Source organism: Carettochelys insculpta, chromosome 7 (genome assembly GCF_033958435.1).
Source record: "Carettochelys insculpta isolate YL-2023 chromosome 7, ASM3395843v1, whole genome shotgun sequence".
NCBI lineage: Eukaryota > Metazoa > Chordata > Testudines > Carettochelyidae > Carettochelys > Carettochelys insculpta.
The window spans coordinates 20,876,875-20,900,311 of record NC_134143.1 but is presented as its reverse complement, the minus strand read 5'-3'; the positions used below and the strand labels follow the sequence as shown (position 1 = coordinate 20,900,311).

Genomic DNA, 23,437 nt, shown 5'->3' with positions numbered 1-23,437 from the left:
CAGATGAAAGTGAGTGAGAGTGGGGAAGAGCTACCAAGGGAGGTGGTGCAGTGGGTGGGGCTATGGGGAAGGAAGTGGGGCTTTGGGAAGGGGTAGGGTGGATCCTGGTTTGCCCTAAAACCCATGAAGTGATCTTGGGTGTAAACAAAGGTTGGAGATCGCTGCTCTAGGCAAACTGGTCCCCTGCTCATTCACTTTGACCTGTTGGTCAAGAGTAGTCTATCACTTACCACAGTGACATCTTTCCCCACCTGAACTTTTGCCAGTCACGTGTGCCATTTCAAGCTTTGGCATCAGAGTTTCCCTATACAATTTTCTTTAGGGGAAAAAGTGTACCTCTGACTTCACCGTAAATTCCAGTTTAAAGTGGTTTCTGATTTTCGTATTAACTAAGCAGTTTATTTACTAACTTTCTTTTCAAAGCCCTGTTCAAGCAAAGAGGAAGAAAAAGGCATACTCTAGACATTAGAAGAGCTTTATTTGTTTTTACCTGGATCAGACTAGACCATTCAAGTGTTTGTTGGGGTTTCACGCAGAGAAAACGACCATCTATTCCCACTAGAGGATCTCAGTTCAGCTGTATTTGTTTTATGCTACCGACTAGCATGTATCGCATCTCCAGGTAAAGTGGTAACTCAATCAACCTGGTTGTAGACAGCCTCTGCTGCCTATCTGTCTGTGTACCAATACTGGACATTTGTAGGGTGGCAAATCCATATATTTGATGAGGGATGGCATAGGCAGAGGTGAAGCCAGTGTTGGACAGATGATCGTACAATCCTTATTCAAACTCTGAGCCCACTTGGAATTCAAACTGCTTGTGAGTCACCTGCAGTGCAATGTACATGTGCTACTGCACGGAGAAGGAAAAACCAGTTACCAGCTTTTCTGTGACTATATTGTTTTTTGAGATGTGTTGCACATGGGCCTTCCATGACCTGCACTCCTTCCCCATTCTAAGACTTTCTGGTAGGCTTGATGCCTTTGATGCCTGTATGCTGTGGTGCAAGGCACCAGAGGATGCTGATGTTGGTCCAGCGGGTATTGCTGAGGGGGAAATTCATCAATAACTGTGCTTAAGGCACACAGGCAAAATCATAAATAACTGAAAACGCAGTCTCATAGTGAGTTATGGGAAAGTTTAATGATGGATGGCATTTTCAGTTGCACTTATTATAATAAGATGTATAGCGTAGGCTCGTTGTGTGCACAATTGGTCAATGAAATATGCTAACCGGTAGCAATCACCATGATCACGGTTTCACCTGCCTAGATGTTTCTAGCAGATTTCTGTAGGCATCATGGCAGAGGTAGGATTTTATACACTCTAGTCTTACTGTGAGAATAATCATAAGCCTGATTTGTCACTGTAATAGGTATAACATGTTCTGATCCAGGACTGATTTTGTTTTCATACTCAGCTGTCCCTTTTAAGGGTACATTTGGAAGTGAAGTAAAGCTTGGAGGAAAGTTTGACTTGAGAAGGAGAGAAGAGATTGAGCTGCTGAGACACTTTTCAATATACAACAAAACATGAGCAAAAGACATTTACTGATTAGGATTTCAGGAAAGAGAATGTAGGGAATAGGAAATGGGAACAGACTGGTGGTCTTGCCTTGAGGGTTATGTGTACTTGGTGATTATGATCCAAAGCCTGCTGAGCTCTTGATCAAGTAAATGTGGGAAACCAATCTAGAAGTTTGAGCATGGAAAGTCTTCAGTTGTGCTCACTGGTAGTGATAAGTGCATCCAAAGCTATTATAGTTCCTTACTTTTGCCCCAAAAGGCCTAACATGTTGGAGCCTAAACTAGTGACTAGGGGGTCAGAGTTGTAGGAAGGGAAAAGAGGAAGCTTTTCTGATGCCTTTCATGTCTTTTTTTAGGAGTTCAGTGCAGACTTTGAAGTTTCCCAGCTCTATGAATGTAACTGGATTGTGGTGAATTGCTCAACTCCAGCCAATTACTTTCATGTCCTCAGAAGACAGATCTTGCTGCCATTCAGAAAACCAGTAAGTAGCTTAATTGATATTTTTGTCTAATTAGAATACTGAGCCACTTGCATTCAGAACAAAAAAGCAGTAAAGTAGCACTTTAAAGATTAACAAAATAATTTATTAGGTGAGCTTTCATGGGACAGATCCACTACTTCACGCCATAGCCATACCAGAACTTGCATTCAGGGTTGTGTTTGTATATAACTTATGAGTGAATGGAAGATGTGTGCATTTTAGTATTTCTCAATGCCTGTGTCTACACTACAAAAATAACTTTGAAGTTGCTTGTCTACACACACCTTACTTCGAAGTAGGGAACTACTCCACTCCTAGGAATGGAATAAGGACTTTGAAGTTGGGCTTCAAAGTCAGGGAAAATGTGTGTAGACTCTCTGCTGACTACTTTGAAGTAGTGCCTAATTTCCAAGTGAACTTCAAAGTTAGTTCCTAATGTAGATGCACACAGTGAATATCAAGTTGGAGACTGAGGACCTGATTAATGAAATCTCACCTTTTCTTGCTAGAATTGTAAGGCCTGGCTTTCGGCCTTCCTTCCTTTTTGTCCATTCAGATGCCCATCTATGTGCTTTTTTTAACACTAATGCCTGAGTGTTGCTCAGATGGGCTTTGTAAATTCAGTCAAAAGTGTGTGTGTGTGTGTGTGTGTGTGTGTGTGTGTTTGCACGCGTGCATGTGCACACATGAAAGGAGGCCACTTCCTGGAAAACAGGCTCTTATTACCCTTATCCACAAGGATATAATGGTTTTTGTCACTTGCAGATGCTTACAGCAAACATGCTGTTCTGCTGTAGATCATGACTTGCTGTATTGCAGGTTTGCCCACATTTCAACTGGGGTAAACTGTATAGTATGTCACAATTTGTATCTTTGCATAGCATCTGAATTAAAGATCTGCCTTGGTATAGCTATGCTGGTTGCTAAAACCATCATGTAGACCAGGCTTTAAAGGTGAAGTTGAATCCAGCCTCTATATAATTAAGTTTTGGTGCCCTGGTGGGCCAGTTGACAAAGGGTTTGCCTAAGTATTTATTCAGTTTGAGATTCTCATCCTGTCTAGTTCAGATTTAAGGCCAAGTTAGCACATGCCTGTAATTACTTCTGCACTCTGGGAAGATTTGTGCTAATCAAGACCCTTTCCAGGGACTATTATCTTGAGTTACCTCGTATCCTAATGCCGCTTAAGCTTTGTTCAGTGCCATCCCATTAAAACTGAACAGCACAAGCTCTTTAAGGAACTTCAGTGCAAGTTTCTGAAGCAATTTGGATTCTATACAATTTGAAGACTAAAATGCTCATTGAATATTTGTCATTAAACAAAAGTGCAAGAAGTTTTTTGATGGTTCTCTACCTCAGTCCATCTTAAAAATGTATACTTCACATTCATTTTGTGCTCTCAGAGGGCAGTAGTTATGTAAGCGGAGACTTTCAAAGGACCATAAAGAGTTAAGGAAATTCAGCAGAGGTGATGCATTTTGAAAATCCCAGTCCTAGAGATTCATTGTGTGTAATAATAGTTTCAAAGAATATAATTTTTTTCTTTTACTGTTCGGTTTATTTCTAAACCCGGTCCATTAATAATGGTGATACAGTACAGTACAATATCTATTCGTGTGTCGAAAATAGTATTTTGTATGTACAGCAGATCAAGCATCATCTTCTGAAAGTTGTTATAATTTGTATTTTACAGCTTATTATCTTTACGCCCAAGTCACTGCTGAGACATCCTGAAGCTAAATCCAGTTTTGACGAAATGGTGTCTGGTAGGTCAAGTTACAAATGTTGTGAATGCACAAGCATCTATATGTAGCCAGCATGCCAGACTGCATATTCAGAAGTTGAATATCCATTCCAAAGAGGGTTCCCCTGGAGGAGCTCACATGCACCTCTCATCGACTGATTTCCTTAGGAGTTGCTGTGTGCAAAAGGGAGAGAAAACTGCCCTGATTTTGAAAATAATTTCTGTGCCAAAATAATCTGCATTCAGATAATGAGTTCTTTGACTTCAGTTTCATTTATTGCAGATCTCCTACCCAGTTGCTCTCTTTAAATGGGGGAGGGCGTGTTCATCTCTCTGCAGGAATCTTCCCATCCACATAAGGATGTAGGGGTATCACTTGTCTTCATGTAAAAAGTAGAGATGTTCTTTGTGGTGTGTTTGACAATTCCATAGTTCCTTGCTTCCCTTCCCAGAAGTGATTCTGGTTCCACTGACTTTTCATTCCTTATACTCCCACTTCTGGGCCTGCCTTATCCCGTTGCTAACCTAAAGCAAGATCCTGACCAATAAAAGTAAGGTGTTAAGCAGTGCTAGACAGTGTGAAGCATCTCTCTTTGTGTTATACAGTACCAGGAGGCAGGGGCAATCCTGGGGAAAAAAGGAGAGAGGTTGTGAACTTACCAGCCATTGTGGCATAAGCAGGGAGAGGTGCCGAATAGCTGAGAAATCAGAAGCATCACCAAAAAAACTGTTTAAGCTGGAGTCCTTGGACACATGGGTATTCTAACCTTGTGTGTAAAGAAGGAATTACTGGTCAGATTTTCATCTCCTTAGACTTAAGTTTGTAATCATTTTGATTTGCACCAGTCTCCACAATAATTAATGAAACATTAACAACTCTCTCTTCATTTGCTTTTCCTTCAGTGTGTCTTTTGTGTAAATGCAGTGCTGATTACGAGCTGGATTTCCCTGGATTTGATTGTGTTGTAGCACATAGAATTAGTCAGTCTGGAAATGTCACACTAACGAAATTCAGGATTTATTAATAATAATGATCCGATCCCTTATATGCTGGCCACTCTTAGTTTATTCCTTGGGTTCCCCATCTTTTTTTACATTAGCCCACATTAGTGGCCACAGCTCATACTTTACTGTTAGTTAATTTAGATGTGCTTGTCATTACTTTAGATGCCTTTCTTTTATATCTGTGAAGGCTGAGGACTCTAACTCCAGCTGAACCAATAAAACACTGATTTGGAGTTTCTTCAGTGATTAATTCTGGTGTTCAGTCAGACTGGATAATTTAGACATAAATCAGAGGTTTTTTTCATGCAGTTATGCCTGTTTTTCTCCTGAAGATGAATGACACACTTATTTTCCTGATAAAGTGGGTGTGTTGTGTTGATTCAGACTTGGAGGTCATGCTGCTATTTGCAACCTCACAGTTGATTAAAACTATTTCTGCATCAATCATAGGAGGGAGTTATGCGTGAAACCCATTAGATCAACTAGTTTGATGTGTCCTAAGCAAAAGGTTATCTACTAATTCTCTTGGGAGACTATTCCACAGGGACAATACATCCCATTGCAAGGCAGTCCTTTGTGATATGCAACCTAAACTGTATTCCAGTATTCAAAACTATTCACCTGAATACTGTACTAATTATTCCTTTGGGATAATACTGTGTTAATTGCTCAAGCAGAAGGTCTTGAGCACACTGTAACAAAGATGCTAGTTATATACTTGCTTACATAATGGTCGCTCCATTATAACTGTCAGTTCTTGCTACTTGCAGGTTTTTGCTGGTGCTCAAACTTGTAATAAAGATACAGTGTATGTACTGATCTGTATATCTGTCTGTCTGTATATATAGAGATCTGTATATACTAATTTCTTGAACCATATTTTATTGGTATTAAAAGTGAATTTACTGCATGTACCAAGCATTCTTGCAGGCTTTCTATAAGTTATTTATTTAATTTTTAGCTAAGACTGTCTTAGAAATAAGGTATTTTGAAGGTGGCATGTTTAGTTGCCAAAAATATATCTAGGTCAGCAGTGCAGAGCTATTAAACCAGCTCAACACCAAAAACACTGGTTATAAATCGAAGATGTGATAAACTAACAGTACCTCTACAAACCTTATTGAATTGTTACATTTTATTAAATTCAGTTTTTAGTATTCTTGGAGTCTATTGCATGAAGAATGCAATCCTTTATATTTTATTGATGGACTTCGGATATTTCCAGTGGAAGGGTAAATAGAACAGTTGGGGACGAGCTAGGTAAATTCAGTCATAGTGTAACAACCCCAGAGAAACTCATCCCATGGAGAGATCTGTATATACTAATCCAAACTGGATTATCCAGAGACCAACAGACAAAGGATTTTGGTATCTTGATTTTAAAGTAAGTCATTGCCTCCTTTCTGGCCTACCACCTGGTCAGGATCTTTGGTCCAAGGTGGGCCTTAGACCTTAGCAAAGCATTGGTAGGAATAATCACCAACCAGAACCTTTATCACAGTGAAAACGTGTTTACTTCAAGAATAAAACAGACTTGCAAAGAAAGCTGATTAGTAGCTGTTACTATTGGCAGTCACACTTTTAATCATCCCCAAAACCAAGCTAGCAGGAGTGCAACTGCAGCCTGGTTTGTCTGGGAAAGAATCACAGAATAACAGAACTGTGAGGAATCTTGAGAAGTCATCAAGTCCAGCCTCTGTATTCATGGCAGGACCAAGCACCATCCAGATCACCCTTGGCAGGTGTTGGGAGATTTTTAGAAGCAGGTTAGACAAAGATGGGAGATTTCACCATCTCTTTAGGCAATATATTCCAGTGTTTAACCACCCTGACAATTAGGAAGTTTTTTCTAATATCCATCCTAAATCTCCCTTGCTGCAATTTAAGCCTATTGCTTCTTGTCCTGTCCTCAGAGGTTAAGAAGAACATTTTTCTGTACTCCTTGTAACCATTTATGTACTTCAAAAAACTTATGTCCCCACTGTCCTCTCTTTTACAAGTTAAACTCCTTTTTTCAATCTTCCCTCAAAAGGCATGTTTTCTAGACCTTTAATGATTCTTGTTGTGCCTAACTGGACCTTCTCCAGTTTGTCTTTCCTGAAATGTGGCACCCAGAACTGGATAGAGTAGGTACAGTACTCTACTAGAGGCCTAATCAATGCAGAGTACATGGAAGAATTACTTCTTTTGTCTTGCTTACAAAACTCCTGTTAATGCATCCCAGAATGATGTCTGCAACAATCATAGAATTCTAGAGCTGAAAGGGACCTCAGGAGGTCATCCAGCCCCCTGCCTAAAGCAGGATCAACCCCAATTAAATCATCCCAGCTATGACTATGGCAAGCCAGGACTTAAAATCCTCTAGGGATGGAGACTCTACCACCTCTCTTGGTAATGCATTCCAGTGCTTCACCACCCTCCTGGTGACATAGTTTTTCCTAATATCCAATCTACACCTCTCCCTCTAACTTCAGACCATTGCTCCTTGTTCTGCCATCTGTCACCATTGAGAACAGTCTCTCTCCATCCTCTTTCGAGCCCCCTTTCAGGAAGTTGAAGACTGCTATCAAATCGCCCGTCAGTCTTCTGTTCTGCAAACTAAATAAACCCAAATGTCTCAGCTTCTCCTCATAGGTCATGTGCTCCAGTCCCCTACTCCCATTTTCGTTGCCATCCACTGAACCCTCTCAAATGCATCCTCATCCTTTCCATACTGGGCAGGAGGCAGAACTAGATGCAGTACTCCGGATGTGGCCTCACCAGTGCTGAATAGAGCAGCATAATAGCTTCTCTAGATCTTCTGGAAATGCTTCTCCTAATGCACCTCAGTGTGCTGTTAGCCTTCTTGGCTACAAGGGCACACTGTTGACTCGTATCCAGCCTCTCATCTACTGTAATCCCTTGGTCCTTTTCTGCTGCACTGCTACTTAGCCAGTTGGTCCCAGCCTGTAATGTCACACTGACTCATATGTAGCTTGTGGTCTTATATGACCCCCCTAGATCCCTTTCTGCAGTACTCCTAGGCAGCAGTCATTTTCCATTTAGTATGTGTGCAACCGATGCTTTCTTCCTAAATGGAGTATTTTGCATTTGTCCATGTTGAATTTCATCCTGTTTCCCTCAGACTATTTCTCCAGTTTGCCCAGGTCATTTTGCATGTAAGCTGACTTATATGCCTTACTAAGGTCTAAACATCTACCACTTCCCTTTTCCACAAGGCTTATTATCCTATCAAAAAGGCTGTCAGGTTAGTTTGAGATTTGTTCTTTACAAATCCATGTTGACTGTTACTTGTCACCTTTATCTTCCACATGTTTGCAAATGGATTCCTTAATTATTTTCTCCATTACCTTTACTGGTGGAGGTTAAGCTGCCTGCTCTGTAACCTCCTGGGTTGTCCTTATTTCTCTATTAATATGGTGAAGGCAGGGAATGGTGCAGGCAGGAAGTACCCTAGACAGAAGAGAGTGAGATGAGTCTCCAACCAAGGAAGGCAGTGGGTAGGGACCCAGAAGCCAGGGAGTGCATGCTGTTGCTGGACCATTGAGGGGAAATATAGGTGCATTTTCACTGAAATGTGACAAAGTGAGCATGACAAGAAAAATACCAGTCTCCTTCCACTTAAAATTGTGGAGCGCTGTTTATCAGAAATCCTTTAATGGGTTCCTTCCTTGAACAGAATTGTAGTTAAATAACCAGTGTCAAAATCTGGTGTCTGAAAAGATCTAGGAATACAGCAGATGGGGTGATACTATCTCTTGGGCACAGAACAGTGACAATTACTCTGTGGTTCACTCAAGATAGGGCCTGCCTCAGTAAAATTTCTTGACTGAATCTGACCATCAGTAGAGGAATGCATTTTTTTATTCTAATTTTGGTATTGCCAGGTACCAGATTCAGGCGTGTGATTCCTGAGGATGGGGCGGCAGCACAGGCAGCAACTGAGGTTAAACGGGTAATTTTCTGTACAGGGAAGGTATATTATGATCTCATTAAGGAGAGAAAGAATCAAGATTTGGAGAAACAAGTGGCTATAACTAGGCTGGAGCAGGTGAGTCCCCTGAACCTTGTTAAAAATTCAGACTTTGGAAAGATTCTCACCCAAGAATTGTGACTAACTTTTAAATCATTAACATTTGCAAGGTATGATGACAATGACAAAACTTAGTATTTGTGTGGTACAATTACATCTTCCAAGGCATCACCTAATCCTCAAAAGCCCCTTATGAGCTAAGCAAGCTAGTCCTTTCCCATATATACTGTGCCGATTAATGACATCCAAAGAGGTTAAATGGCTTGGCTTTATAGCACATCATTGGTGACAGAGGTGGAGTTAGAATTTGGTAGCTCCAAGCCCCATGCTCAATCTGGTGTGTGTGTGTGTGTGTGTGTGTGTGTGTGTGTGAGAGAGAGAGAGAGAAGAATGTCCAGATAATACAGCCCCCCAGTGTTCCCAAAATATCTTTTGGCAAAGGACTCATTGATGCAGAAGACATTACTTCTTTGAGTGTCCTTGTGGGTGCTCCACCTAAGGTGTCAGGCTTGCCCTGGCACTGCAGCTCAGAGATCTTGATAGCTGTTTTCAGCTGGACTGCGCATGTGCGGGCTCTAACACGCCATTTTGCGCTCTATCTATCGTGCACAGTCCAGTCTCAGCCAGTTCCTCTCAGCCGCCAGCGGCTGCAGATGGAGCTTCTACCTTCTCCTCAGCTCGACCGTTATTCTTCTTCTGTCTCCTCTCTTAGGGTTTGTTACCTTAAATAGATTCTTTTTACAGTTAGAGTGTTAGAGTTTAAAGTTGAATTTTCAAGTTGCTTCTTAAGTGAATGACCAGTTAAGCTTCGTTGACAATCTCTGTGGAGCCAATGGACTCCTTATCTTTAAGTAACTCAATCTACATTTTAAAGAACTGTGATAATCATGCCCACCACAGCCAGTTTTAAGAAGTGTGACAATGCATTTAGAATGGCTCTGAGGTGGGCATCCGGTGCTTGGGAGAAGGGCACGTTCCACTGAAGTGTCCACGTTGTTCAGAACTTACTACATGGGCCCGGATAGACAGGAAAATGCATCTACACATGATCCTGTTTGACAAGGCCCTCCAGCCTTCTTCACTTGAAAGGAATGAGCCTTCTCAAGAGAGCCAGCATAAGCACAGAGAACTCTCTACTGAAGCTGCTGTGCGTAACAGTCCTAGAGCCTCCCTGACATGATCATTACATAGTTTACCCAGAGGAATGATGAATGAGGCTGAGTGTGCTGCTGAAACGGTCTCTGGTGCGTTGAGAAAGGCCAAGACCAAGAAAAAGGTTCCATCAACAGCACCGGTGCACGAGATGGAACCGAGTGCTAGATCGGTTCCCAACCATTCAAAGGTGGCACTGATGGCTTCTGTGCTGCAATGTACAGCACTGACAGCCCTGAGTCCAGTAGCACCAGAAGCCCCAGCCCCAACCAAGACATTGACCGGCATGGCACCAATGCCGGCACTGACTCCCATGGTACCAACCCCATTGACACCAAATGTACTGGCACCTGGCCATGATTCTTTGGCACCTACGGCCTTGGCACTGACTGTCTCACAGCCTGCTAAGGACTTAACTAAAACTGCAGATGCAGATCTTAAGCACATCAAAACTAAGTGCAAGTCAAAGCACAGAGGCACTCCTGAGCCTTCACCGCACCACTCGTTATCACTGCCAGTTTCTGTTACCTTGCAGATATCCCCAGGATGGTACTGGATTCCATCACCGTTCCTGTATCCCTTGTCACAGATAGAGGTCACAATCACCATTTTCAAAGCCACAATCTCCTTCCTTGTATAAGGTCAAATCACAGAGGTGTCAGAGTAGCCACCTCTCCATATCACCACCTGCTTCATCCAGGTGCTCACAGTCTTACTCTTCACACAGGCATGGCTATAGGTACCACTCCTCATTCAGATGCTATTTGACAGCATATGGCAGACACCAGTCTTTGTTCCTGCTACCAACAAAAGGGTGGATAAGAAATACTTTGTCCCATCTGCGGGTATGGAGTACTTCTTCACCCACCCCCAGCCAAAGTTGCTGGTTGTAGAGTCCTCTCAGCAGAGAGCTAAAGTGCCACAGTACAAGTCTACTGATAAGGACTCTAAGCGTCACAACCTTTTTGGCCAGAAGATTTATTGTTCTTCCACACTTCTGTTGTGAATGGACAGTTATGCAGCGCATCTGTTGAACCACAACTTTGATAACTACTCCAAGCTAGCATCACTAATGGAGTATTTATGTGACTTTAAGAAGCCATTACTGAAAGCTGTCATCCAGGAAGGCTATGCTGCATCCAGGACCAGTGTCCAGATTGCCCTTGATGTGGCTGACACAGTGGCTCAACCTACGGCCACAGCTATAGTTTTGAGGAGGGCATCTTGGCTTCAAACTTCAGGAGTCCCCAAGGAGGTCCAGAGCAAAGTGGAGGATTTGCCCTTTGATAAGCAAAATCTCTTCACTGACTTGATGGATACGGTGCTATATTCCAGCAAGGACTCCCGTACTACCCTCAGAACTCTGGGTATGTACACACCGCCATTCAGACACAGACAGTCAGGCCTGTATCAAAGGAGGTACTTCCAACTTTTCCAGAGGCACTACCAACCGAGGCAATATGATCAGTTCAGGCCTCCTCAGAGACCACTGAGGCTTAGGAAGAACCAGCATCGTAGCCAACAACAGCAGCAAACGAGGCAGCAAATTTGACAGTGTCGCTGAGAGCCACATCCCATTTATGGGATAGTCATTTCTCCTTTTTCCAAATTTCTAGCACCACTTGCGACCGTACCTCGATCAGTGGTCTAGAGTAACAACAGACAGATGGGTATTAGAAATAGTGTCTTCGGGTTACATCATCCCTCTTCAAGCCATTTCTCCCACTACCCCACCTTCCCCATCCCTCTTCAGGTACCCTTCTCACAAGACTATGCTTTGACAAGAGGTGGATCACCTCCTCGACATAGGGGCCATAGAATCAGTTCCGGATGAGTTCAGAGGGAGAGGCTTTTATTCCCAATACTTCCTCACCCAAAAGAAATATGGGGGTTGGAGGCCCATTCTGGACCTTCAAAAATTGAACTGATGTCTCCGAAAACAATGCTTCAAAATGGTGAAGTTGACCTCCGTAATTTCTGTGCTAGATCACGGGCATTGATTTGCGGCTCTCGACTGACAAGATGCCTACTTTCATATAACTATCCATCCCATTCACAGACTGTTTCTATGGTTTGTGGTGGGCAAGGAACATTTTCAATACTGGGTCTTGCCCTTCGGCCTTGCCATGGCTTCCAGAGTATTCTCCAAGACCCTTGCAGTGGTTGTAGCGCACCTTTTGACGGCTAGAAGTTGTCATCTTCCCAAACCTGGATGATTGTCTTTATAAAAGGGTCACTTGGACAGAGGTCGACACTATAATTCAGGTTACAAAGGCCACCTTTCTTTGTCTGGACCTCATAAGTGAACTGAAATGGACTCTGGAGCACACTTAAAACGTAGAGTTTATTGGTATGAGACTAGACTCCATCGCTGCTCATACATGCCTTCCGCTCCAACATTATTGTGCTGTTCAAGACATCGTCCACACGGTCTCTACAAGCCAGATGGTGCAGATTATAACTTTGCAACTCGGGGCATGTGGCTGCCACTGCTTATGTGGTTCAAAATGCACGCCTGTGGCTTTGATGCATCCAGCATTGGATAGCAACCGTGTACAGACCCACAAATCACGATCTTCACAAATGGGCATTGTGCCAAACTGTTCTCCAGTCCTTGCGGTGGTGGATGATACCAGACAATCTACTAGTGGGTGTTCCATTTCATCGGTCACAGCCCCACCGTACTCATAACGATGGACGCTTCCCTGCTAGGTTGGGGAGCCCACCTCAGTGGTCAGTCCATACAAGGCCAATGGCTCACAACAGAGGCATGCATCTCCACATAAATCTATTGAAGCTCAGATCGGTGCACAATGCTTGCAGACGCTTTCTGCCATGCATTTGGAGCATGCCTGTCAAAATACTCAGACAACATGGCTACGATGTACTACATCAGTCACCAGGGAGGAGCACACTTCCAGTCTCTCTGTGCAGAGGTGATTCATCTGTGGAACTGGTGCATTCACAACGACGTAATGCTGGTAGCTTCATACTTATCAGGAATCAAAAATACAGAAGCAGATGCCTTGAGCAGACGCTTTGTGCCAGATCACAAATGGTAGATCCACCATGACATTCTTCTCCCTGTGTTCCAACTATGGGGATTCCCGGTCATAGACTTATTTGCTACTATCTGAATCGCCAATGCAAATGATATTGCTGCAGAGTGGGCCTGGGGCTAAACTTCCTGGGCAACACATTCTTGATCAATTGGAGGGGGTCCACTACTCTACGCATTTCCCCTGGCAGTACTAATTCAGAGTGTCCTGGAGAAAGTTGACAGGGATGGAACCAAGCTCATGCTGATAGCACCTGCATGGGCACATGAGCACTGTTCCCTGTCCTGTGCAGGATGTCATTGCACATGCCACAGCTCCTGCCTTGTCCCATAGATCTGTTGACTCAAAATCAAGGGGCAGTTGTGCACCCACCACCTCACACTCTTCACCTCATGGCCTGTTTCATTGCTGGTTTGACAGTGCTGAGGATCTGTGCTCGGATCAAGTAAAAGTGGTCCTTATGCAGAGCAGACAGAAAGATAAGTCGTATGTGTATTTTGCCAAGTGGAAGCAATTCACAATCTGGTGCTCCTTCAGGGAACTGTCTCCTAGTGAAGCAAAGATCCACTCTGTTCTGGACTACTTGCTGGACCTAAAAAAAATTTTTTTTTTTAGCATTGGCATCTTTTGAAAGGGCACCTGGCTGCCATATCAGCATTCAGGCACACAATAGACAGCACATCAGTCTTTGCTCACCCAATTACAACACGTTTCCTTAAAGCGCTGGCTAATGTGTACTCACTGAGGCGGCCTGTTGTGCCCCCATGGAGTTTGGACTTGCCCCTAAAGGTGCTGATGAGAAGCCCATTTGCGCCTATGGCTGTGGCCCTGCTGAGACTGCTAACGTGAAAGACTGTTCCTCCTGGTGATTACATCCGCCTGAAGGGTGAGCAAGCTGTCTGCCCTCGTGGAGACCCTGCCACGTATGATTTTTAGCAAGGATGGGGTTATACTCAGATTGCATTCCTGATTCATCCCCAAGGTCGCCTCGGAATTCTACATTAACAAGCCAATAGTGCTGCCTGCATTTTATCCTAAACCGCATGCCTCAGCATGTGAGGTGCAGTCGCACTCATTGGATGTCAGAAGGGCTCTAGCCTTCTACATTGACAGAACCAAACCCTTTTGGAGAACCGAGAGGCTGATGGTGTCTAAAGCCTGTCACTCTAAAGGCAAAGCAATATCTACACAGAGACTCTCTAACCTTATCGCGCCCTGCATCATGACTTGCTACTCCCTGCAGGGCGTGTCCATACCATGCCAACTGAGGGCACACTCAACCAGAGCTACGGCAGCATCGACATTATTCTTCAGAGGAGTCCCCCTTTGCGACATCTGCAAGGCAGCGACCTGGGCATCCTACGACACCTTTGTCAGGCACTACGCTGTCTACTGACATATGACTGAGGATACCTCATCCATAGCAGTGCTGTCTGTTCTGGACAAGACTTGAATCTGGTACCCACCTCCTTCTTTGTTCGGTGGGGAGTACTGCTACTCAGTCACATAAGGTGGAGCACCCACGGGGGGCACTCGAAGAAGGAAAAGAAGTTAGTTACCTTCATGCAGTAACGACGATTCTTCGAGATGTGTCCCTGGGGGTGCTCTACCACCCACTTTTCCTCTCTGCTTCAGATTCTTCTATGTGCTTTTCTGTTTCAGATTCAAAGCTGTTTTGAGGAACTGGCTGAGACCGGACTGTGTATGTGACAGTGTGCAATGGCACGTTGGAGCCCGTGCATTCATGGTCTGGCCGAAAACAGCTATCAAGATCTCCAAGCTGCAGTGCCAGGGCAAGCTTGACACTTAAGGTGGAGCACCCACAGGGACACATCTTGAAGAGTCCTCATTTATTGCATGAAGTTGAGTTAACTTCTTTTTCCCCTGTATGTAACTACTACCCTACAGAGTAGCGGGAGAGTGTGCTATTATACTCACTGCTCCCACCAGTAGGAAGTACCACGACATTACAGACAGTGGTTTTACGTTTTAACTGAAGGTGGAGGTTACATTGTAGTTATGTATACCTACACTGTAAGAATTAAGTACAATAATTTACAAGAACATATGAGTAGGTAGGTAACTGAATAACAATTGCAGAGCACAGTATTTGCTAGGGATAGCCTTGCTTTATGTGATATCTTTCCATGTAAAAGAGAGCATTGTCATTTATTTTCAATGTAGCATTTCTTTCTAGATCTCTCCATTCCCCTTCGATCTGATAAGGGAAGAGCTTGAGAAATATCCCAGTGCTGACTTAGTGTGGTGTCAGGAAGAGCACAAGAACATTGGATACTATGATTACATCAAACCTCGTTTTCGTACCATTGTGAATCACAAACGGCCCATATGGTATGAGATTTACTTTTGTGTTTTCTTTGCATCACAGGCTTGATCTGCCTTCCAGGCTTCATACTGGTTTGTTATTTTGGTATGGGGTGACACATGGAAAAGTTAAGCTCTGTAGATCTTGAAAAGTCTGAGTTTGAGGTTAAGTGTTTTCCTCTCCCTCCTATTTCAGCATGGCCCTTATGTCCACAATGTGTGGTCCACACCATACTTCCTTGCTCTGGTTGATCTGCACCCATATTCAACATCTATATTGTATGGGTCAGCACTTGAACACAACAGTTCAAATGATGCCTGCCATCCTAAATAGTGAGAGCTTGCTGATCAGCCCAAGCCTGCATCTCTAACAAGAACTTCATTTTTAAAATCAAAGCCTTTTATCAAGTTAACACCCACTTCGCTGCCACTGCCTATCCTGTTAGGCCGTATTACACTTTCATGCCTTATGTTTATCTTGTTTTACTTTTCCCTTTTGCAAATCCCATTCCAAATTGTGCCACTGGAGGAGACAACTATTAAACGGAACAGTCCCTGAGCACTAAGCTTCCACCACAACTATTTTTCCAGCCTGTTTGCTCCTAATTTACTGTAGGGAGATTGGTGCAGGAATGACACAGATTTTGATTCCTTCCCATCCAATTGTTGAAAGTCACCCCTTTTCCCACTTCCATAGACCTAGGCATCAAATAGATGGTCCTATTGGGTCAGGACCTCAGCTAGTGAAATTGTCAAAGCTCTGTTGAAGCCAGAGGAGCTGTGTTGATCTATACTGGCTAAAGGTCTAGTCTGTCATGAGGAATTTGCTGTATCACTTCAAATTTCCAGTGGGGCTAGAGCTGGAGACCAGACAACAAGTCTGTCACGGACATAAGACAGGAGAGTTTCTCTGTCTTACACTTAAATGTCTCAAGCTGTTGTTTAGTAGTGTATTCTGTCACCACTACATGTGCCCATCCTTTATTGTTCCATCTCTTCTCTCCGTGCTGGTTGTCTACCCAATTGTCTGTTGTGTTACAAAGGTATGTTGGCCGAGAACCAGCTGCTGCTCCTGCCACAGGTAACAAGAATGCTCACCTGGTGTCGCTCAGGAGATTTCTGGACACAGTTTTCAACCTGGAGGCCTTTGAGGGAAAGAAGTTCTGATTCTGAGACATCAGCCACCATCTCCATGCCGTGTTGTTATAAAACACCACTTCTAAAGGAGTAAATAAAAGCACATGAGAAAACTGTAGAGGATTTTGATTTTTGGCTTTAAGATAAAAGTCTGTGAGTAGATCTTCCATTCAGAAGTGTTGTAGGCAAGCTGGGGAATGAACAGAGGAGTATGGAATGGGCTACTTTTTCTTTCTACAAATGTGTGTAAAAATATAACCCCAGAAATAGGGCTACTCTGAGCATAATGATCCTAAAACAATGTTTAAAACTAAAGGGGTGAGGAGTTAAGGGAAGGTATACTAGTCTCCTGGTGCCATAGGAAACCCAATTCTCACCTTAAGTTACATTGAATCAATTATTTTCCTAAGCAACATAATTAACAGCTATGTAGAATCAGTTGTAGGCACTAACAGTGTGTCTGGCACTTGGGAGACATGATCCCCAACTCAGAGTTTACAGACTCAGTAGACAGAAGACCATTCAAACAGGAAATGCCCTGGATGGCCCGCAGGTGAGTTGCATCACGGAGCATTGAGGGTTTGGTGTATGTAGTGCACGGTGTGGTAGCACTGCTCTGGTGGGATAATGATGAAATGATTTGTGGCAGAAATGAGTCTGAGTTCTGAGTGAAGAGGAGAGGAGATGTGAGGAAATTTTAGACTCCCAGAGCAGTGTGAACAACCAATGACAAGCCTGGGAGCAGTCATGGAAAAATGCATCGCGGACCATGAAGTCAGGCAAGAGAGATGGAGGGAAGGCAATAAGAATAGATGGAGAGGAAAGGTGGGCTTAGGGCTAAGCTGCTGGACTGGGTTTCAGTTCTCAACTCTGCTATATACTTCTTGAATATGGCTTGGCCTAAGGTCACAATGTCTTTTACATCAGTTTCCCTTCTGTGAAATGGGAATAGAGTCTCCCAGGTTTCATCTGTCCCATCTACTTAGGCTGTGTCTACACTACGAGATGAATTCAAATTTATTTATATCAACTTTCTAATTCTAGAATGTCTAAGTTTGAATGTGACCATCCTCACTTCCCATGTGCTCCACACATTCGAATCATTGCTGCCACACAAATTGACTAATATCAACTGTTGCAGTAGTGCATTGTGGGAAGCTATCCCACAGTTCCCTCCTCCCTGTAGCATTCTGGATATGCTTGCTGATCTTGACATCATCTTTCTACATTGCATTTTCCTCATTCCCCTCCCGATCCCTGAAAATATGCTAATCCCTGGAAATAATGCAGGGGCCCTCGAAGTTAGAAGGAAAAGGATAGAAAAGTCCAGGAAAAAAGTATTTTGTTTTCCCCCCACATTAATTTGGCAACATGGGTGCAGCGACTGTATCCATCCACTTGTCCCACTTCCAATCATTGTATGCATGTGATCCCTGAAAATAATGCAGGGGCCCAGACTGTATTTGAAAGTGGGAAGAAAGAGGATAGAACACTCTAGGAAGAGAGAATTTTTGGTTTCCCTCCACATTATATTGGCCACGCAGATGCAAAAACTGTGTTCTCAACTGGCCATCCACTGAGTATCCCATCTCTCATCATTGCATGCATGTGATCCCTGAAAATAATGCAGGGGCCCAGACTGTTTTTAAAGTGAGGAGGCGGATAGGAAAGTGTAGTAAGAAAGCATTTTTGGTTTCCCTGTTCACTATCTTGGGTTTGCAAAAAGGGTCTTTGGCTTTCCGGTTCACTATAAAACTTCCATGCAATGACTGTTTTTTCAACTGGCCATCCACGGAGTATGCCACTTCCCATCAGTGCATGTGATCCCTGATGATGATGCATTGGCCTGAACTGTTTTGTAAAGTGAGATGAAAGATGATAGAAAAGTATAGGAAAATTAAAGAATTTTTGGTTTCCCATGCCATTACATTGCCCACATAGATGCAATGACTGTGTTCTCAACTGGTGATCTACTGAGTGTCCCACCTCCTATCATTGCGTGCATGAGATCCCTGAAAATAATGCAGGGTCCTGGACTCTTTTTTAAAGTGAGAAGCAAGAGGATAGAAAAGTACAGGAAAAAAGAATTTTTGGTTTCCCCCAGTGGCAGCAAGCACCAGTATGGGGGAAGGAGGGGTGCAGTAGGTGGGGGTGTCAGTTGAAGTGGCCCTTCTCCACAGCAGCAGCCAAACCACAAATTTCTTAGACTCTGGAGGAGACTTTTCCCCAGCAGCAGCAAGCCCTGATATAGGACAAGGCAGGGGTGGAGGTTCAGTGGAGAACCAGTTGAGATGGTCCTTCCCCAGCAGCAGCAGCAAGCCCCTTAGCCGCTGGGGGAGATTTCCGAATGGCAAACGGCAAAGCCCCTGTACCTTAACCAGTGGGGAAGATTTCCCCATGGCAGCAGCAAAACCCATAATACCTTTTCCTCCTTTGGAGCCCTGAACACGACTGGCAGCATGGTCAGCACCAAACAGCAGGCACATCCTTTTATTGGGTTGGGTTTGGGGCTACCCACGTGATGTGGCTGAGTGCACAAAAGACCTAGAGTATGTGGTGCCTGTGGGGGAGGGAAGGGGGTTCACACAAATGTAAACCACTGAGAAGAAGTTTCTCAGCATGTTCTGCAAGCACAACCTCCAGCACAGCCTTGTTGACACAGGGTACAGCGGCCCAGGGGCTGGTGCCATACAGCACAGGTAAAAAATAGCCCGTGTACAGACAGAGCGGCAAACTCTCTGCAGGGGCTATTTGAATAGGTAGATGCACTCATGGTGCTAATAGCATAGAAAGAAGCCATCTCTGAGGCTCTCATGCTAACATGAGCCCACAGCTAAAGGCTTGCTGCTCCCGCTTGGAAATTCATGGTCTTCCTGTTACTGGAGAGCAACAGCCAGAGAGGAGTACTGATAGAGGCATTATGGGTTACATACAGGACACCACTGGAGGCTAATAAATTCACTTTTAAGACAGGGCACTTCCACACTTGAGGAGTTAAGGGACTTAGAGGTTGCCCTGGCACTTTGAAGTACCGGTGGGTGAGCTGCGGCTAGACGCATGCCAGTACTTCGAAGTTTAAAACTTCGAAGTTGCTGTGGGGGGAAATTGGATGGGAGGGGTGGGACCAGGACAGCTAGCTCTCAGTGCCACCCAGAATGCACTGCACCTTAGCACCACCTGGAGTGTGAAGCCCTGGACTCAGTAGCAGCAGCAGTGGCTAGGAGCCCTGGGCCCTTTTGAATTTCCAGGCCCTATGGCAGCTGCCCCCTTTGCCTGTGCCATCAGTGGGCCGCATCCTGATCCAAAAAAGGAGTTGGGCAGGAGAAGGATGCAGTGCTGCTGAACTTGTGGCACCGCTGCTGTCTGAGCTGGGCTGCTGCAGAGCAGTGGCTATTGGCTCAATATTCAGCTCTGAAGGCAGAGCTGCTGGCAGGACACTGTCTTCAGAGCTAGGCCCCTGACCAACAGCTGTTGCTCTCTGGCTTCCCAGTTCCAAAGGCAGCGCAGAAGTAAGGGAAGTAATACTGTGACCTCCTGTAGTTTCCCTTTTGGGTAAAAGCGCACACATGAGACCAGCTTTCACAGTCCATGATACATTCTCCCATGACTTTGAATTTGTTAGGGCCCTACATATGTGCTTTCATGCCCACTTGGGCTCAGGGGAGTGAAGATTTGGCCATTTTGATGGAAAGTCAAAGGGAATCAGGCCCCTTGGTTTTTTGAGGTTTGGTGGTTTTGCTGCTGTTCACTGACCCAAGGCCTTTGAAATGTTATTGACTTGTAATTATTTCATTTTCTTAACTGCCTCCACAGATACTGACCTCCTTGGAATCTGAAATATAGCTGTACAAATTAGCCACTGCCAACAGCCAGGCTGATCTTCCATTAAAACAGCTAAATATGCAGTATAATTTCAGGCTTAGAGGAAAAGAAGCTGAGATGATGTAATCGAAACATGCTGTTGTGTAGAACCTTGTGGTTTTTTTAATGTGTGTGTTCCAGCTAGGTTTCTGTAGGTACCTGAAACGGTTACAGATATCCAAGAGTGAAAACTGGGACTATACAAAATGCTTGCAGTGGAGTTTGAAAACATTGGTGTCAGTTTGATTGTGGATTTTTTGAGAAAATGGTCCAATTAGTCAAAACCTTCAAAAATGTTCATTGTTGCCTTGAAAACAGGATCTCTCTCTTTCTTACAGACCATTTTTAACTTGATTCAGCTTGCAAGTGGAATTGCATGCTAATGTTAGCACATTATACTGTTTGAGCAACAGGGGGCTTGTATCCTGTTTTCAGAAAAATAATGCAGTTTTGAAATTCAGGATAGTATTCAGATGAAGACCCATTTCAGCATGGCCATTGCAAAAATATTTACTTACAGCCTTGTGAAGAAAAAATCCATATGAAAGCACAAAATGATATGTAGTGAAATCTCAAAAATGTTGACCAGCAACTTGGCAAAAGAAGTGCATGTGGCTCTGCCAGGATATTTGCAAAGAATGTTACCAGTCTTACTTTTATTCCTATGGTTCAGTTTCACCTTTGCATTTCAAGCTGGACTGACTCTTGCCTGCTTCATTGTCAAGTTAGACAAATGAAAGAGGGAACTGAAGAGGTGTAGCATGGCGATTAAAGCAGGGAAATGATGGGGAAGGAAACCACTCTGAACACATCATCATTAACCTGTAAGGCACTCACGAGTGCAGTACAGATACCTAGATAGATTAAACCTTAAAGGAAAAATAGTTTTATTTTAAAGCTAAGCTAAGCAGTGGTTCAGTCACACTTTGGCAAGCCATAGGGAAGCAAGTTGAAGGGATTCTTCCTGCAGACCATCTTGGCTCCCCTGCCCAAAGCATGTTTACTCAGCCTGGTACCCTGCAATGCTGCGTTGGGCTTGTCTTTAGGTAAGTAAGGTCTGCTGTTTGTGCTGCTGCTCCTCCCATTTGGCTCATGATGTCACTAGGGTGGATGGCCCAGACTTTATCCTATATTTTTTTTAATAGTTGCTTTTTTTCTTTTAACTGTACTCCAGATCTTGAGGCCTCTCTCCTCAAAGGGAGAGGTAGTCCAGTTAAAGCTTAACTTTTCAACTGTGAACTTCAGCCAGGAACCCAACCAGGACACCAGATTTCTTCAAGATCACAGAAGTGTGTACTCCTCCTCCTGTCCTTCACCTCTGCCTCCACAACAGCAGGATACTGTAGCTAAATGATCTCTCTGCCAGAGCAGATGGAGAATATGATGAGGAGCTCACCTATCCCATGGGGTGAAAAAAACATGTTTTGTATATTCAAGAGCCTTAATAGTGTCCCTTTTAAATTGGGCTGCTTATCTTGGATCCTTCTCTTGCCTCTGAGACATGATTCAGTCTGTGAAGTTTAACAGTACTGGGAAATTATTGCAAATTTAGACCCATGGGATTTGTCTCCTGGTCATTCCTATAGCTGAGAACATAATTAGTCTTATCAGTGGCTTCAGTCCACACTATTTCAGTGCATATATCATTGACAAGAACTGGGTTCAGCTAAATAATGGTGGGACTATTTATTGTACTTTATGTGCCATCTCAGTGCAAAATGAAATATTTGTCTTCATTTCTGTGATAGAGCCACGCATGTCTCTGTAGTCACAAAGGTAGAAAAAAAATTAACATAGAAATAAAAGTGAATGACAGGTTTCCATTTTCATTGTGTGTCAGACTGAGGCACTATGGTTTAAAAATCCACCCAAGAATGTTAAAAAGAAAAAAAAAATTCTCTTATAGCTGTTTTTTGACAGTGTCTCCTTCGGGGATTGGTATTAGCATGCCATTCATAAAAGTGCTGGCGTCTGATTTTTTTTTTTTTTTTTTTCCTGCTTTCTCTGTCTGTTTTCTACCTCAGTGGAGGTCATTTCACTTTAGCAAAAGGAAAGATGTGTGAGCTATTTGATAGGAACGAGAAAAGGAAAGTAGTAAAAGGTTTTGAATAATCTGTTTAAAATAATTGCGTGGCATGGAGGTTAAAATCAAATATTTCCCTAGTAGAAAATGGAACAGTTAAATAAGTACATTTCTCTATGACAATTCAAAGCAGATTTATAAACTATCAGAGCCTTCTTCAGCAGCTGCTAGAGGCCTCCTGGGAGCCATATTTTGATGCAAAATGGTCATTTCCTTGGTGAGTTTCTACTGCTTGGGCTTTTGCTGTTGGCTGCACTCACTGGACGTTAGGCTTTCAAAATTTTAACTTAGAGATTAACAGTTGTCAATGAAGTTTGAGAACAAATAGTCAAAATCCTGCTAGTACTGTACACGTTTTTTTTTTAGTTTCTTTAATATGTGATCCTGCTGCTGTCCCAGACCATGACTTCTGAATAAAAGAACAGTTGTGGACTTTTGTAGGAAGATTCCTAAAAAGTCGATTCAGAACACATTTTCACTGAGAACTAGAGGTTTAACATTTCCCTTTCTTTTTTTAAAGAAATTGAAGTAAGTTCGAGATCTCCCTAAATGCTTTGAAACAAAAGGCTTTTAACACATACAGTATATGGGCTGGTTTATCTGCTATGTAGAGCAGAAGTAGTAAATATTCATACAGTGCTTAGAAAGCAGTTAGGTATTAAAGCTCCATCCTGCAAATCTTCCCCTTTGAAACCCCACTCATTAATAAGTTACCTGTCATATTTGTTCACTTATTTAAGAGAAATTATGTAAACTATATTTGCATATGTAAATGGTATAAGAACATACCCAGTTTGTCACGTTTGCCAGTGAGCTCTCATACAGTGTGTATCCATAGCAGAGGGTTAGGGTGAACGAACAGTCCCTGATACAGATTTTTTTTGTTTCCAGTCTGTAATACAGAAAATTAAAGAGTTTGATTATTTTTATGTGTTAGCTGAATGAATCCTTTATGTTCTGCCTCCTGTGTTGTCTGTGTCACCAGTCTGCCATCACAAAGGAAAACCACTTTTTTGTAATGATGGAACC

The 23,437-nt window shown here is 43.3% G+C and overlaps 1 protein-coding gene across 2 annotated transcripts in view; it reads left to right on the top strand.

Annotated features, from left to right (window-relative positions):
• OGDHL (oxoglutarate dehydrogenase L) overlaps positions 1-16,574 on the top strand; it is a 106,606-nt gene extending 90,032 nt beyond the window's left edge. For both annotated transcript variants that reach the window (XM_074999447.1, XM_074999448.1), the window contains exons 19-23: positions 1,884-2,009; positions 3,703-3,775; positions 8,646-8,809; positions 15,200-15,354; positions 16,371-16,574. In XM_074999447.1, coding sequence (XP_074855548.1) covers positions 1,884-2,009; positions 3,703-3,775; positions 8,646-8,809; positions 15,200-15,354; positions 16,371-16,494 — 642 coding nt within the window. In that variant the 3' untranslated portion in view covers positions 16,495-16,574. The remainder of the gene's footprint in view (positions 1-1,883; positions 2,010-3,702; positions 3,776-8,645; positions 8,810-15,199; positions 15,355-16,370) is intronic.
• The last annotated feature ends 6,863 nt before the right edge of the window (positions 16,575-23,437 follow it).